The sequence below is a fragment of the Osmerus mordax genome, chromosome 2, assembly GCF_038355195.1.
Source record: "Osmerus mordax isolate fOsmMor3 chromosome 2, fOsmMor3.pri, whole genome shotgun sequence".
In the NCBI taxonomy this organism is placed as follows: Eukaryota; Metazoa; Chordata; class Actinopteri; order Osmeriformes; family Osmeridae; genus Osmerus; species Osmerus mordax.
Genome location: NC_090051.1, coordinates 844,482 through 857,673, shown reverse-complemented (window position 1 = coordinate 857,673; position 13,192 = coordinate 844,482). Strand labels below are relative to the sequence as shown.

The window sequence follows — 13,192 nt, the reverse complement described above, 5'->3', positions numbered from 1 at the left end:
TACTCTTTCATAATTTACCACCCGGGCCAGTTTAATAACGGGTTTCAGTACCCTCCATGGACAGAGAGAGAGAAAGACAGAGAGCCTGCCTATATCTGATCTCTGATCCAGCAGCAGGAGGCACCAGGCTCTGGAGAGCCATCCCAACAGCGTCTCTCTGGGCTGCGATCAGTGTGCTGAGGGGGGCTGCTGCAAGCACGGGTGAAACGTTCCTCTGGCAGGTAAGTGGTGTCTGAGCTGGGACCAGAGCCAGCAGAGAGAGGGGGGCAGAGGGCCTGCTGGGAGCTGAGAGGTGGTGACGAGAGGCAGGCTAGGAGAGAGGAGAGAGAGGTAAACCTTTGGGAGAACCCAGCAGGAACGTCCCAGTCCTCGTGTCTCTCCTCCACTGAGAAATGGCAGAGTCTGGGGACGACCGCGTCTCCACCTATCCACTCAGGAAGGCGTTTCCAGCGATGCATCCCTGTCAGGATGGCACAGCTCAGAAGGCGTGTCTGAGCTGTGCTCTCTGCAGGGCGTGTCTGAGCTGTGCTCTCTGCAGGGCTTGTCTGAGCTGTGCTCTCTGCAGGGCTTGTCTGAGCTGTGCTCTCTGCAGGGCTTGTCTGAGCTGTGCTCTCTGCAGGGCTTGTCTGAGCTGTGCTCTCTGCAGGGCGTGTCTGAGCTGTGCTCTCTGCAGGGCTTGTCTGAGCTGTGCTCTCTGCAGGGCTTGTCTGAGCTGTGCTCTCTGCAGGGCGTGTCTGAGCTGTGCTCTCTGCAGGGCTTGTCTGAGCTGTGCTCTCTGCAGGGCTTGTCTGAGCTGTGCTCTCTGCAGGGCTTGTCTGAGCTGTGCTCTCTGCAGGGCGTGTCTGAGCTGTGCTCTCTGCAGGGCTTGTCTGAGCTGTGCTCTCTGCAGGGCTTGTGGGACAGTTATGATATGATGCACTGGCCACACCACAGTACAGGAGGCCACTGAACAATCTTGGCAACATTTCTGCTCTCTCCACCCTCTCGCTCCTCCCCCCCCCCCAGCCAAACACCACCCAGCCCGTTTCTCAGAGCTGCCAGCAGGCTACCAGGAGGAACTTCCAATGAAAACAGAGTGAGCTCTATCCTCAAAGGGTTCGCCAATTAATCCAGACTAGTTTAATTTAACAACGATATAATCCTCCGAGCTCCCTGTGCCTTGTGGCCCAAATCCATTAACGTCAATGAGGCCTGCTGGCCCACTTTATAAGAAAGTGTTAACATCAAAGCACAGGGGCCGCCGCTAACCAGGAGCCTGCTTCCGGAATGCGGGACCATAAAAACGTGCTCTTAAAAGGGCTTAAAGGAGCAGGTCCAGGGCGGAGCAGGTCCAGGGCGGAGCAGGTCCAAGGTGGAGGAAGGACCAGGGTGGAGCAGGTCCAGGGTGGAGGAAGGACCAGGGTGGAGCAGGTCCAGGGTGGAGGAAGGACCAGGGCGGAGCAGGTCCAGGGTGGAGGAAGGACCAGGGTGGAGCAGGTCCAGGGTGGAGGAAGGACCAGGGTGGAGCAGGTCCAGGGTGGAGGAAGGACCAGGGTGGAGCAGGTCCAGGGTGGAGGAAGGACCAGGGCGGGGCAGGTCCAGGGTGGAGGAAGGACCAGGGTGGAGCAGGGACCAGGGCGGAGCAGGTCCAGGGTGGAGGAAGGACCAGGAAGGGCCAGGGCTGTGTTTGAGTGGGGTGTGTGTGTTTCTGTCTGTGATGTTGTGTGGGCACATATGTTAGTTTGTCTACGTGTGTGTGTTGGTGTCAGTGAGTATGTTAGTCTGTGTGTGTGTGCTGCATGTGTGTGTAGGTCTCTGTGTGTAGGTCTGTGTGTGTAGGTCTGTGTGTGTAGGTTTCTGTGTGTAGGTCTCTGTGTGTGTGTTTTGGAGGGCCCTGGCTGTGCAGGTCAGATTTGAGTCTGGGAGTATTTCCCTGTGTCTCCAGCCCAGAGCAGAGCTGGTCTGGGAGTGTTTCCCTGTGTCTCCAGCCCAGAGCAGAGCTGGTCTGGGAGTGTTTCCCTGTGTCTCCAGCCCAGAGCAGAGCTGGTCAGGGAGTGTTTCCCTGCGTCTCCAGCCCAGAGCAGAGCTGGTCAGGGAGTGTTTCCCTGTGTCTCCAGCCCAGAGCAGAGCTGGTCAGGGAGTGTTTCCCTGCGTCTCCAGCCCAGAGCAGAGCTGGTCTGGGAGTGTTTCCCTTTGTCTCCAGCCCAGAGCAGAGCTGGTCAGGGAGTGTTTCCCTGTGTCTCCAGCCCAGAGCAGAGCTGGTCAGGGAGTGTTTCCCTGTTTCTCCAGCCCAGAGCAGAGCTGGGACCAGATGCTGACTCATCATGCATGTGTACAATTATCAAGGCTTTTCCTCCCACCAATTTCCATTACATATGGCACTGCAGTTTTAGTAGATGCTTTTGCAGAGCAGTCATTCTGTCTCTGTCTGGGGGAGGCTGCGGGGAATATTACTACAGATATGAACACATATGAACATAGCAGATAGTAGAGACACACCAATGTTCATCATAACTGTCTGTTATACGCGATGATGAGGTCTAGTCAACGGCTGAGCGGTTAGGGAGTCGGGCTATTAATCAAAAGTTTGTTGGTTCGATTCCCGGCCGTGCAAAATGACGTTGAGTCCTTGGGCAAGGCACTTCACCCTACTTGCCTCGGGGAGAATGTCCCTGTACTTACTGTAAGTCGCTCTGGATAAGAGCGTCTGCTAAATGACTAAATGTAAATGTGTCAACAAATGACTAACTGAGGCTAACATCCACTTACAGAGTTGAGTTTAGGGGTCTCCCGTGGGGAGAAGGTTTGTGTCTCTCTTTCCCAGGGGGGGGTGACTGGTGACCTGCCTAGAGACCCAGCCCCTCCCTCAGGGACAGCCCTCCTCTGGCAGGACTGAATGCCCGGGGGAGGGGCTGGGTTTATGGCCCCAGCAGGGGAGAAAGGTTTGGGATTGATGGATGGTGTCCAACTGAGACAACGGCTGGAACAAGAACATAGGTCCTGTTGTTGTACCATGCTGCCCTGCCCTGCCCCTGCCCCAGCCCTGCCCCAGCCCCTGCCGCAGAGCCGTCCCCTGCCCCAGCCCCTGCCCCAGCCTCTGCCCCAGCCTCTGCCCCAGCCTCTGCCCCAGCCTCTGCCCCAGACCCAGACCCTGCCCCAGCCCCTGCCCCAGCCTCTGCCCCAGCCCCTGCCGCAGAGCCGTCCCCTGCCCCAGCCCCTGCCGCAGAGCCGTCCCCTCCCTGTTGGGTAAATCCTACTCTGGTGACTCACTGTGCCTCGTCAGCAGTGAGGCGGTGTGATCCGGGATAGTGACTCACCCTACAGGTCTGGACAACTCTGGGGAACTGCAGCACCATACACAGGTGTAGCACACACAGGTGTAGCCCTGGTGACACCAGGACATGGGGCCCTGCCAGAGGACGGCTCATGGAGTCATGGGTCATAGAGGACTGCAGCAGATCTCAGGTCTACATCCACGTGTCCGGACTGAGACTCCCCGGTTACATTCCTCATAGACAGCTGAGCTGAGGAGGTGTCGGCCGAGCGGGGGAGGGAGGAAGAGGGAGAGGAAGGGAGAGAGGGAGAGGGGAGGGAGAGAGGGAGAGGGAAGGTGGGAGAGGGGAGGTGGAGAAGGAGAGGGGAGGTGGAGAGGGAGAGAGGGAGGGTGGGAAAGGGAGAGAGGGAGAGAGAGAGGGACAGGGAAGGTGGAGAAGGAGAGAGGGAAGGTGGGAGAGGGAGAGAGAGAGGGAAGGTGGAAAAGAAGATGGGAGGTGGGAGAGGGGGAGAGAGGGAGATGGAAGGTGGGAGGAGAGGGAGATACAGAGAGAGAGGTGAAACAGAGAAAATGAGTGAATGACAAAGGGAGAGAAAGAGTGAGAGACAAACAGAAAGAAAGCGACAGAGCGCTGTGTGTCTGAAGGTGTAACCTAGCACCGCAACCTAGCACCGCATATATCTAACGTCTCAACCTCCAATTAAATTCACACTCAGTCGACCTAAAAACAAGACCCAGCCTGATCTCAGGGAGATCCTGAGACAGGAGAAAGTGACACTGTGATTCCGGGCAGCGCAGCGTCGGAGGACACGGAACCACTGACACACTGTTTAACTAGCACCTGCACCTGGGACATCAACATCAGACACTATCATTTGCACGATGTGGAGATAGAAGGCCTGAGGGTCTGGTGATCAGAACCCAGGGACTGCTGGCTGCTGGGAGCTGTAGTCACACCAACACTTCAGTCATGAGGACGGAGAATCCAACTACTGAAGAATATTATCCAGACGTTTCATCAACTCTTACCCACCTTCTAACACTCTGAGTTTCATGTGTGGTGTCTTGGGCCTGCCTGGATGACTGGACCTCATACAGGACAGGGCGTGTGTGCAGTTTGTGTTTGTGTGTCGTTACAAAGAGAAACAAACTCATTCCTCACCCAGGAGCCCACAGCTGAGTGTCCCAGACCCAGGAGCCCACAGCTGAGTGTCCCAGACAGGGACACTGCTTTCATGACCTTATTTGTTCAAACCACGCCTGTTCCACACGCTGGCTGAGACGACCACATGTTTGCAGACAGAGCGGCCATGCGAGAGTCTGGGTATTTTCTTTTTGTCTCTCTCTCTCAATGAACATTATCTGTCTCTTCAGAACACCAAACAGACTATGGACCTCCCAGACACTAAACAAACTCTTTTTTAAATGTTTTCTTTTCACAATATGTGAAAAGGGAGAACTGAACTGTTGAGAGACATGATTACACAGGAGACTTCAGTCTGGGGCAGCTTTGGGTCTTCCTTAGAAACAAAGCAAGACTGGCTGTTGTTGACTTCCTGCCTGACTTCCTGCCTGACTTCCTGGTTGTAGCCGGAGGGTCAGAGTGACGCGGCCACTCCCGTCTCACATACCTGTCTCCTTCCTGCTGCCCTTCCCTCCGTCTCTGTTCTTCTTCAGCACTGCCTTGAACATGGTGTGACTGCTGGACCTGGTGTGACTGCTGGACCTGGTGTGACTGCTGGACCTGGTGTGACTGCTGGACCTGGTGTGACTGCTGGACCTGGTGTGACTGCTGGACCTGATCACTCTGCCCCCTGCAAAAAGCACAGACAGTTCACTTACAATACAGGCAAGCCAAAACACAGACCAGGACAAAGGCAGTGCATACTAGGGAGTCAGGTGGCTGAGCGGTTAGGGAGTCGGGCTAGTAATCAGAAGGTTGCCGGTTTGATTCCCGGTCGTGCAAATGACGTTGTGTCCTTGGGCAAGGCACTTCACCCTACTTGCCTCGGGGTAATGTCCCTGTACTTACTGTAAGTCGCTCTGGATAAGAGTGTCTGCTAAATGACTAAATGTAAATACTATAACAGACTAGAACAGAACAGACAGGAAAAGTACAGACTAGAACAGAACATTCTAGAAAAGAACATTCTAGAACAGAACATACCAGAGCAGAACAGACTAGAACAGAACATTCTAGAGCAGAACAGACTAGAACAGAACATTCTAGAACAGTACAGAACCGAGATTCCTTCCCTGTGGGTCCCACCCAAAACACATCCACCCCCCCTCACCGGCCCAGAGACGCAGGCTGCTCAAACCAACAGGAACTTCACATGCTGATGACAACACATCCAGCATTTCATCCACTCGTCTCCTGACACGTGGCTGGGATTTTTCCCACAGCTCCCCCAGCCCGCCAGGTCACTCAGGAGGGGCGGCGTGGAAAGAATGCCCTAATATTTAAAGAGAACCAACCAGGTCTGTTATCTTGTTATGCTGGAAAACAATCTGTCGGATTCCTGGCATTCCACATGTAATTGATGCTACGAGGCAGCTGAACTTGGGCCTTTCCTGACTCCGTCACACACCAGGCTGCTATGGAAACAGGCCTCGCTTGGCGTTCTGGTCAGATGTTTCTATGAAACTTGGGCCAAAGGCTACTTTGAGTTGAGTTTCAGAAGTGTGTGTTTACTGGATAATAAGCCTATAACTACCAGGCTGGTTTTCTTATTCCTGGCCAGGTTTCCTTACCACAGTAGTACGACTCGTCCTAATAAACTCTTTTTCCACAGCCCTCCTGGCCTTGCTGATATAGGCCGCTGTATCTGGAACTCTGCTCCCAACGGTGACACAAACCAGAGACTCGGCCAAATAAGGGCGTCTTGGACCAACACACACACACACACACGATCACAGAGCCACTCACACACACACAGACACGCACACACCTCTACATGTACTCACACACACACAAACATACTTGCTCACACACACACACCCAGATCCCAGAGCCAGAACTCAGGCCTCCTGTGAAGGAGGCCTCACTCCCTGGTCGCTCTCCCTGGTCTCACTTCCTGGTCTCACTCCCTGGTCTCTCTCCCTGGTCTCAATCCCTTGCCTCACTCCCTTGTCTCTCTCCCTTGTCTCTCTCCCTGGTCTCTCTCCCTGGTCTCTCTCCCTGGTCTCACTTCCTGGTCTCACTTCCTGGTCTCACTTCCTGGTCTCACTCCCTGGTCTCTCTCCCTGGTCTCTCTCCCTGGTCTCACAAACGTGGTCTCACTCCCTGGTCTCACAAACCTGGTCTCACTCCCTGGTCTCACTCCCTGGTCTCACTCCCTGGTCTCACTCCCTGGTCTCTCTCCCTGGTCTCTCTCCCTGGTCTCACTTCCTGGTCTCACTTCATGGTCTCACTCCCTGGTCTCACTCCCTGGTCTCACTCCCTGGTCTCTCTCCCTGGTCTCTCTCCCTGGTCTCACAAACGTGGTCTCACTCCCTGGTCTCACAAACCTGGTCTCTCTCCCTGGTCTCTCTCCCTGGTCTCACAAACCTGGTCTCTCTCCCTGCTCTCACAAACCTGGTCTCACAAACATGGTCTCACTCCCTGGTCTCACAAACCTGGTCTCTCTCCCTGGTCTCACAAACCTGGTCTCACAAACCTGGTCTCACAAACCTGGTCTCTCTCCCTGGTCTCTCTCCCTGGTCTCTCTCCCTGGTCTCTCTCCCTGGTCTCACAAACGTGGTCTCACTCCCTGGTCTCACAAACCTGGTCTCTCTCCCTGGTCTCTCTCCCTGGTCTCACAAACCTGGTCTCTCTCCCTGCTCTCACAAACCTGGTCTCACAAACATGGTCTCACTCCCTGGTCTCACAAACCTGGTCTCTCTCCCTGGTCTCACAAACCTGGTCTCACAAACCTGGTCTCACAAACCTGGTCTCACAAACCTGGTCTCTCTCCCTGGTCTCTCTCCCTGGTCTCACCCCCTGGTCTCACCCCCTGGTCTCACCCCCTGGTCTCACTCCCTGGTCTCACTCCCTCTCACTCCCTCCATTCCTTGTTGCTGCTCATGCACACAGTGATGTCTCTGCAGACCTGTTGTACCTGACTGTCTGGGAATGCTGCTTTGATGTCGGGCTGTGATTCGGTTATGATAATGAGGGGGACGTGCCCTCAGCTGATTGGATGTTCTCATTTGAATCAAACTAACTGTTATTTATCATGCACAGGTCTAAATAACATATAAACAAACATACACAGACTGATCTTTAAAAGATAAACTACTACACAAAAAGACAACCTTGAATGGATGTATCTATCTAGTGTGGTGAGAAGTGCATGCACAAAATAACTTCATAAATGTTTTTATCTGAAGCAAATGTACAAAGGCAAGATTTGAGCCCGCGACCGCTTGATATGCATTTGTGTGCTCTACCACTGAGCTGTACATGATCTGCTCATCCCCACCCAGCAAATATCTTGCACATGACCAGTCAAAAACACACTATTTCCGGTGACTTATTTATTACAAAAACGGTGCCCAGACCAGAGACGACACTGTCCATGAGCAGTGAGACAACACTGTCCCTGAGCAGTGAGACGACACTGTCCCTGAGCAGAGAGACGACACTGTCCCTGAGCAGAGAGACGACACTGTCCCTGAGCAGAGAGACGACACTGTCCCTGAGCAGAGAGACGACACTGTCCCTGAGCAGAGAGACGACACTGTCCCTGAGCAGTGAGACGACACTGTCCCTGAGCAGAGAGACGACACTGTCCCTGAGCAGTGAGACGACACTGTCCCTGAGCAGAGAGACGACACTGTCCCTGAGCAGTGAGATGACACTGTCCCTGAGCAGAGAGACGACACTGTCCCTGAGCAGAGAGACAACACTGTCCCTGAGCAGTGAGACGACACTGTCCCTGAGCAGAGAGACAACACTGTCCCTGAGCAGTGAGACAACACTGTCCCTGAGCAGAGAGACGACACTGTCCCTGAGCAGTGAGACAACATCCTACATCTATGGGAACTCATTCTTTATCAACAGAAGATCCCATTCCATTTCCATGACATAGTTAAGTAAACACAGCCTACATTCTACAGGCAGTGTTTCATGAAACAACAGCTCAATCGTCATGTTCCTTGCCTCAACTACTGAGTCCACAATCTTCCCACCCAGTCTGTCACTGTGAATATGCTTGTGCCCGTTACTGACCCCCTTTGCGTGCTACTGTACCAGCAGGACACCATGAACGTCTAACTCCATTTCCCAGAGGCTGCGTGTGAAAGTGTGCCGTTTGCGGAAGCGTGCTGGCCCAAATTCCTCTAAATCCTTTTGCACTGAGCTGCAATTTACAGCAATTGTCGACTCGTGGCATTGCAGTTCCCCAGCCAACGAGACAGGCAGATCCAACCACTAACGAGGGCACAAAAGAGAGGGATTAGAAGGGGGGACTGGTCCCTCTGTGCCACAGCCACCCTGGGGCTCCAGAGATCCTGAGCACTGGTGTTACCCTGTGTTATGAAGTTGTTACCCTGCATTATGATGTACGGGCGTCACGGTTCGGTGCATGAAATTACACGGAGAATACACGGTATAAAAATAAATTAAAACTTGCCTGCAAATTAATTAATGTAATGTGGAACTACTGTTAGATACTCGTGTTCTTTAAGGACATCTAATCTGTAGCTCTGAAGCTCTGATTGGCGCCGCCGTGAGTCAGAGCTAGGCTAGCTAGCAGCACTAAGGACAAGTATGGCGAGTGGTGGCGACCCACGAGAGATGAGGACCTGCCGGCCTTTTTAAGATTGCAAGTTTGGGAAAACTTCGGTTTCCCATTCAGTTACAGTAGTACAGGCGAGAGAGTGGAGAATAAGACAAGCACTGTGTGTCGGTGTTGTTCAGCAGTGGTGGGCAGTGACCTGCAGTCTGGGTAGGCAAGGTGGGCACTGCCTACCCTGCTAAAATTCAAACGTGAACATTTTTATTAAATAATTTTATTTAATAAACTTGTATGTATTTTTACTGTTTGATTCTTGTGATTTATATATGCAATATGTGTGTTATTCCACTTGTTTAGACGTTACGATGACAAATGTAGAAGTTACGCATAATCCCCCCCAAAAAACTTGCGCACTTCGATCCTGTATTCTTCAACATGTACAGTACCAGTCAAAAGTTTGGACACATTTTCTCATTCAAGTGCCTCTTACTGACATTAACGCACATCACTGGTTGTGGGGTATGTGACTTCAGTGTACCGTTCCACCCCTAGTAATGAAGCTGTTACCCTGCGTTATGATGCTGTTACCCTGCGTTATGATGCCGTTACCCTGCGTTATGAAGCCGTTACCCTGCGTTATGAAGCCGTTACCCTGCGTTATGAAGCCGTTACCCTGCGTTATGATGCCGTTACCCTGCCTTATGATGCCGTTACCCTGCCTTATGATGCCGTTACCCTGCGTTATGAAGCCGTTACCCTGCGTTATGATGCCGTTACCCTGCGTTATGAAGCCGTTACCCTGCGTTATGATGCCGTTACCCTGCGTTATGATGCTTTTACCCTGCGTTATGATGCTGTTATCCTGCGTTATGAAGCTGTTAACCTGCGTTATGAAGCTGTTACCCTGCGTTATGATGCTGTTACCCTGCGTTATGATGCTGTTACCCTGCGTTATGATGCTGTTACCCTGCGTTATGATGCTGTTACCCTGCGTTATTAAGCTGTTACCCTGCGTTATGATGCTGTTACCCTGCGTTATGAAGCTGTTACCCCTGCGTTATGAAGCTGTTACCCCTGCGTTATGAAGCATTTACCCTGCGTTATGATGCTGTTACCCTGCGTTATGAAGCTGTTACCCTACGTTATGAAGCTGTTACCCTGCGTTATGATGCTGTTACCCTGCGTTATGATGCTGTTACCCTGCGTTATGATGCTGTTACCCTGCGTTATGATGCTGTTACCCTGCGTTATGAAGCTGTTACCCCTGCGTTATGATGCTGTTACCCTGCGTTATAAAGCTGTTACCCTGCGTTATGAAGCTGTTACCCCTGCGTTATGAAGCTGTTACCCTGCGTTATGATGCTGTTACCCTGCGTTATGATGCTGTTACCCTGCGTTATGATGCTGTTACCCTGCGCTATGATGCTGTTACCCTGCGTTATGAAGCTGTTACCCTGCGTTATGAAGCTGTTACCCTGCGTTATGAAGCTGTTACCCTGCGTTATGAAGCTGTTACCCTGCGTTATGAAGCTGTTAGCCTGCGTTATGAAGCTGTTACCCTGTGCTATGAAGCTGTTACCCTGTGCTATGAAGCTGTTACCCTGCGTTAAGAAGCTGTTACCCTGCGTTATGAAGCTGTTACCCTGCGTTATGAAGCTGTTACCCTGTGTTATGAAGCTGTTACCCTGTGTTATGATGCTGTTACCCTGTGCTATGAAGCTGTTACCCTGTGCTATGAAGCTGTTACCCTGTGCTATGAAGCTGTTACCCTGTGCTATAAAGCTGTTACCCTGCGTTATGAAGCTGTTACCCTGCGTTATGAAGCCGTTACCCTGCTGGCTGCTGGTCAGGTGTCTCTGCTCGGTGAACAGGCAGAGCTGGTTTGTGGTGTCTGACATCGGATGCCTCCACTGAGCGTCAAACAATGGGCTCGGGTGACATCATCACCCTCTGACACAGCAGGACAAGAACATAATTCAGCTCTACTATAGGGGACATGTTGATGTGAGGATATACATGGTACACAATACAGATTTGGGTAGGGTGTATATGGACCTAACACTATAGACTGGGTTAGTATTTAGGCTGAATGTACAACACAAGACTACCAGAGCAGGAGAAAGACCTGGGCTAGGGTGATTGAACAACACAAGCCTGTAGCCTAACAGACTGATGCCTGAGCAGAATCACTGTGACTGTGTGAGTCTGGATGGACACAGTGTTGGTGTGTAGCTGGCTGGTCACAGTGTGTAGCTGGCTGGTCACAGTGTGTAGCTGGCTGGTCACAGTGTTGGTGTGTAGCTGGCTGGTCACAGTGTTGGTGTGTAGCTGGCTGGTCACAGTGTTGGTGTGTAGCTGGCTGGTCACAGTGTTGGTGTGTAGCTGGCTGGTCACAGTGTGTAGCTGGCTGGTCACAGTGTGTAGCTGGCTGGTCACAGTGTTGGTGTGTAGCTGGCTGGTCACAGTGTTGGTGTGTAGCTGGCTGGTCACAGTGTTGGTGTGTAGCTGGCTGGACACAGTGTTGGTGTGTAGCTGGCTGGTCACAGTGTTGGTGTGTAGCTGGCTGGACACAGTGTTGGTGTGTAGCTGGCTGGTCACAGTGTTGGTGTGTAGCTGGCTGGACACAGTGTTGGTGTGTAGCTGGCTGGTCACAGTGTTGGTGTGTAGCTGGCTGTGTGTGAGTGTGTGTGTGTGTGTGGGGGGGGGGGTCATCCCCTCAGAAACAATAAACACAGGCCGAGTTGGAGGAAATGAGAAGAGCCTTCCTTCTAGCAGCCAGAAAGACCAATTCTTCTAACAAAAACACACCGTGAGAATGAGTGTCCTCTTCAAGAAGAATCAAATCCAAAACATGTCACAACTTTCCCCCGACCACAGCCTAGACAGAACAGCTATAAATCGATCTAGTTCCCAAGGCAGAAAAGGTCTTGATGTTTTTAAGATAAGATTAGAACACATTGCCAGTTTGGTAGCTTAATTTGAAGTAACCACGGAGGGGGGGTTACCGGTTGAGATGGTAAAAAGTACAGTATATGAATCAACGGTTTTATTTGTAACAAAGCCAGGAAACACAGATGCTTATGCTACAGACGTGAATCATGAAGTAAACAGAGAAGATCCACCCAGATCAGAATGGAATCATCATGTCATGATGACGACATCCTGTCACTCAGAATGGGAGACCTCATAGCTGACTCCGATCCACTTACTGGACCACCTCCGTTTCCAACCACCCCGACTCTGAAAGCTAAAGGAGAAGCTGTTCTGAGGCAGAGCATGACGCTCCCTGTGCTGTCCTGATGCCCAGCTCAGGGCCAGGTGGGCTCCAGGTAGGCCCCCTACCCCCGCCTCTGCCCCAGACCAGGGGGGGTCCCCTACCCCCGCCTCTGCCCCAGACCAGGGGGGCCCCCCTACCCCCGCCTCTGCCCCAGACCAGGGGGGCCCCCTACCCCCGCCTCTGCCCCAGACCAGGGGGGCCCCCTACCCCCGCCTCTGCCCCAGACCAGGGGGGCCCCCTACCCCCGCCTCTGCCCCAGACCAGGGGGGGCCCCCTACCCCCACCTCTGCTCCGTACATCTGCACCTTTAATGAGACAGGAAGCCCTGCAGAGGAGCTTTCTGAAGTGAGCAGATGTTCCGTGAGGACCGACAGCCTGGTCAGACATCTGGCCCAGAGCCATCTCTGATCTGGCCTCATGAAACCAATGTGACACTCTCAAACGGTCACAAAATCAACATCAAAAAGCCATGAAATTTAGTAGGGGGAGAACAGTAACCTCTGTAAGGAAATCTCTTTTGGGGTCATGAGGTTCAAATCTCTTTCCCCCCCCATCCACTAGTTCAACCAAGCCCATCTCAGTCTAAGCACACAGCCTACCTCTAACAGCCCATCTCAGTATGACCACATAGCTCGATAAGGTAGTCTCTCTAAGCCGCAGTAATGAAGTTGGGGTATTATCTTCTAGAAGCAGGGCCCCTTAAAGGGCCTCTCTATAGCAAACCTCCAGCTTAAAGGGCCTCTCTATAGCAAACCTCCAGCAGAACTGCCAAAGAACCAACGTGGCTGAACGGGCTTTGTGGGCATAAGACACTGACTACAGGAAGAGAGAACACACACTCAGTATTCACATACTGAGAACAGCTAGCAGCACTCCCACAGTCCTGACGTCTGACAGAAACACATGAGAGAGAGAGAGAGAGAGAGAGAGAGAGACAGAGAG

General features: G+C 52.5%; 1 protein-coding gene across 1 annotated transcript in view; it reads right to left on the bottom strand.

Moving 5' to 3' along the window:
- tanc1b (tetratricopeptide repeat, ankyrin repeat and coiled-coil containing 1b) overlaps positions 1 to 13,192 on the bottom strand; it is a 133,603-nt gene that overhangs the window by 111,696 nt on the left and 8,715 nt on the right. The window contains 1 exon segment of the mRNA XM_067254823.1: positions 4,885 to 5,067. Within this exon segment, the coding sequence (XP_067110924.1) occupies positions 4,885 to 4,945 (61 nt within the window). The 5' untranslated portion in view covers positions 4,946 to 5,067.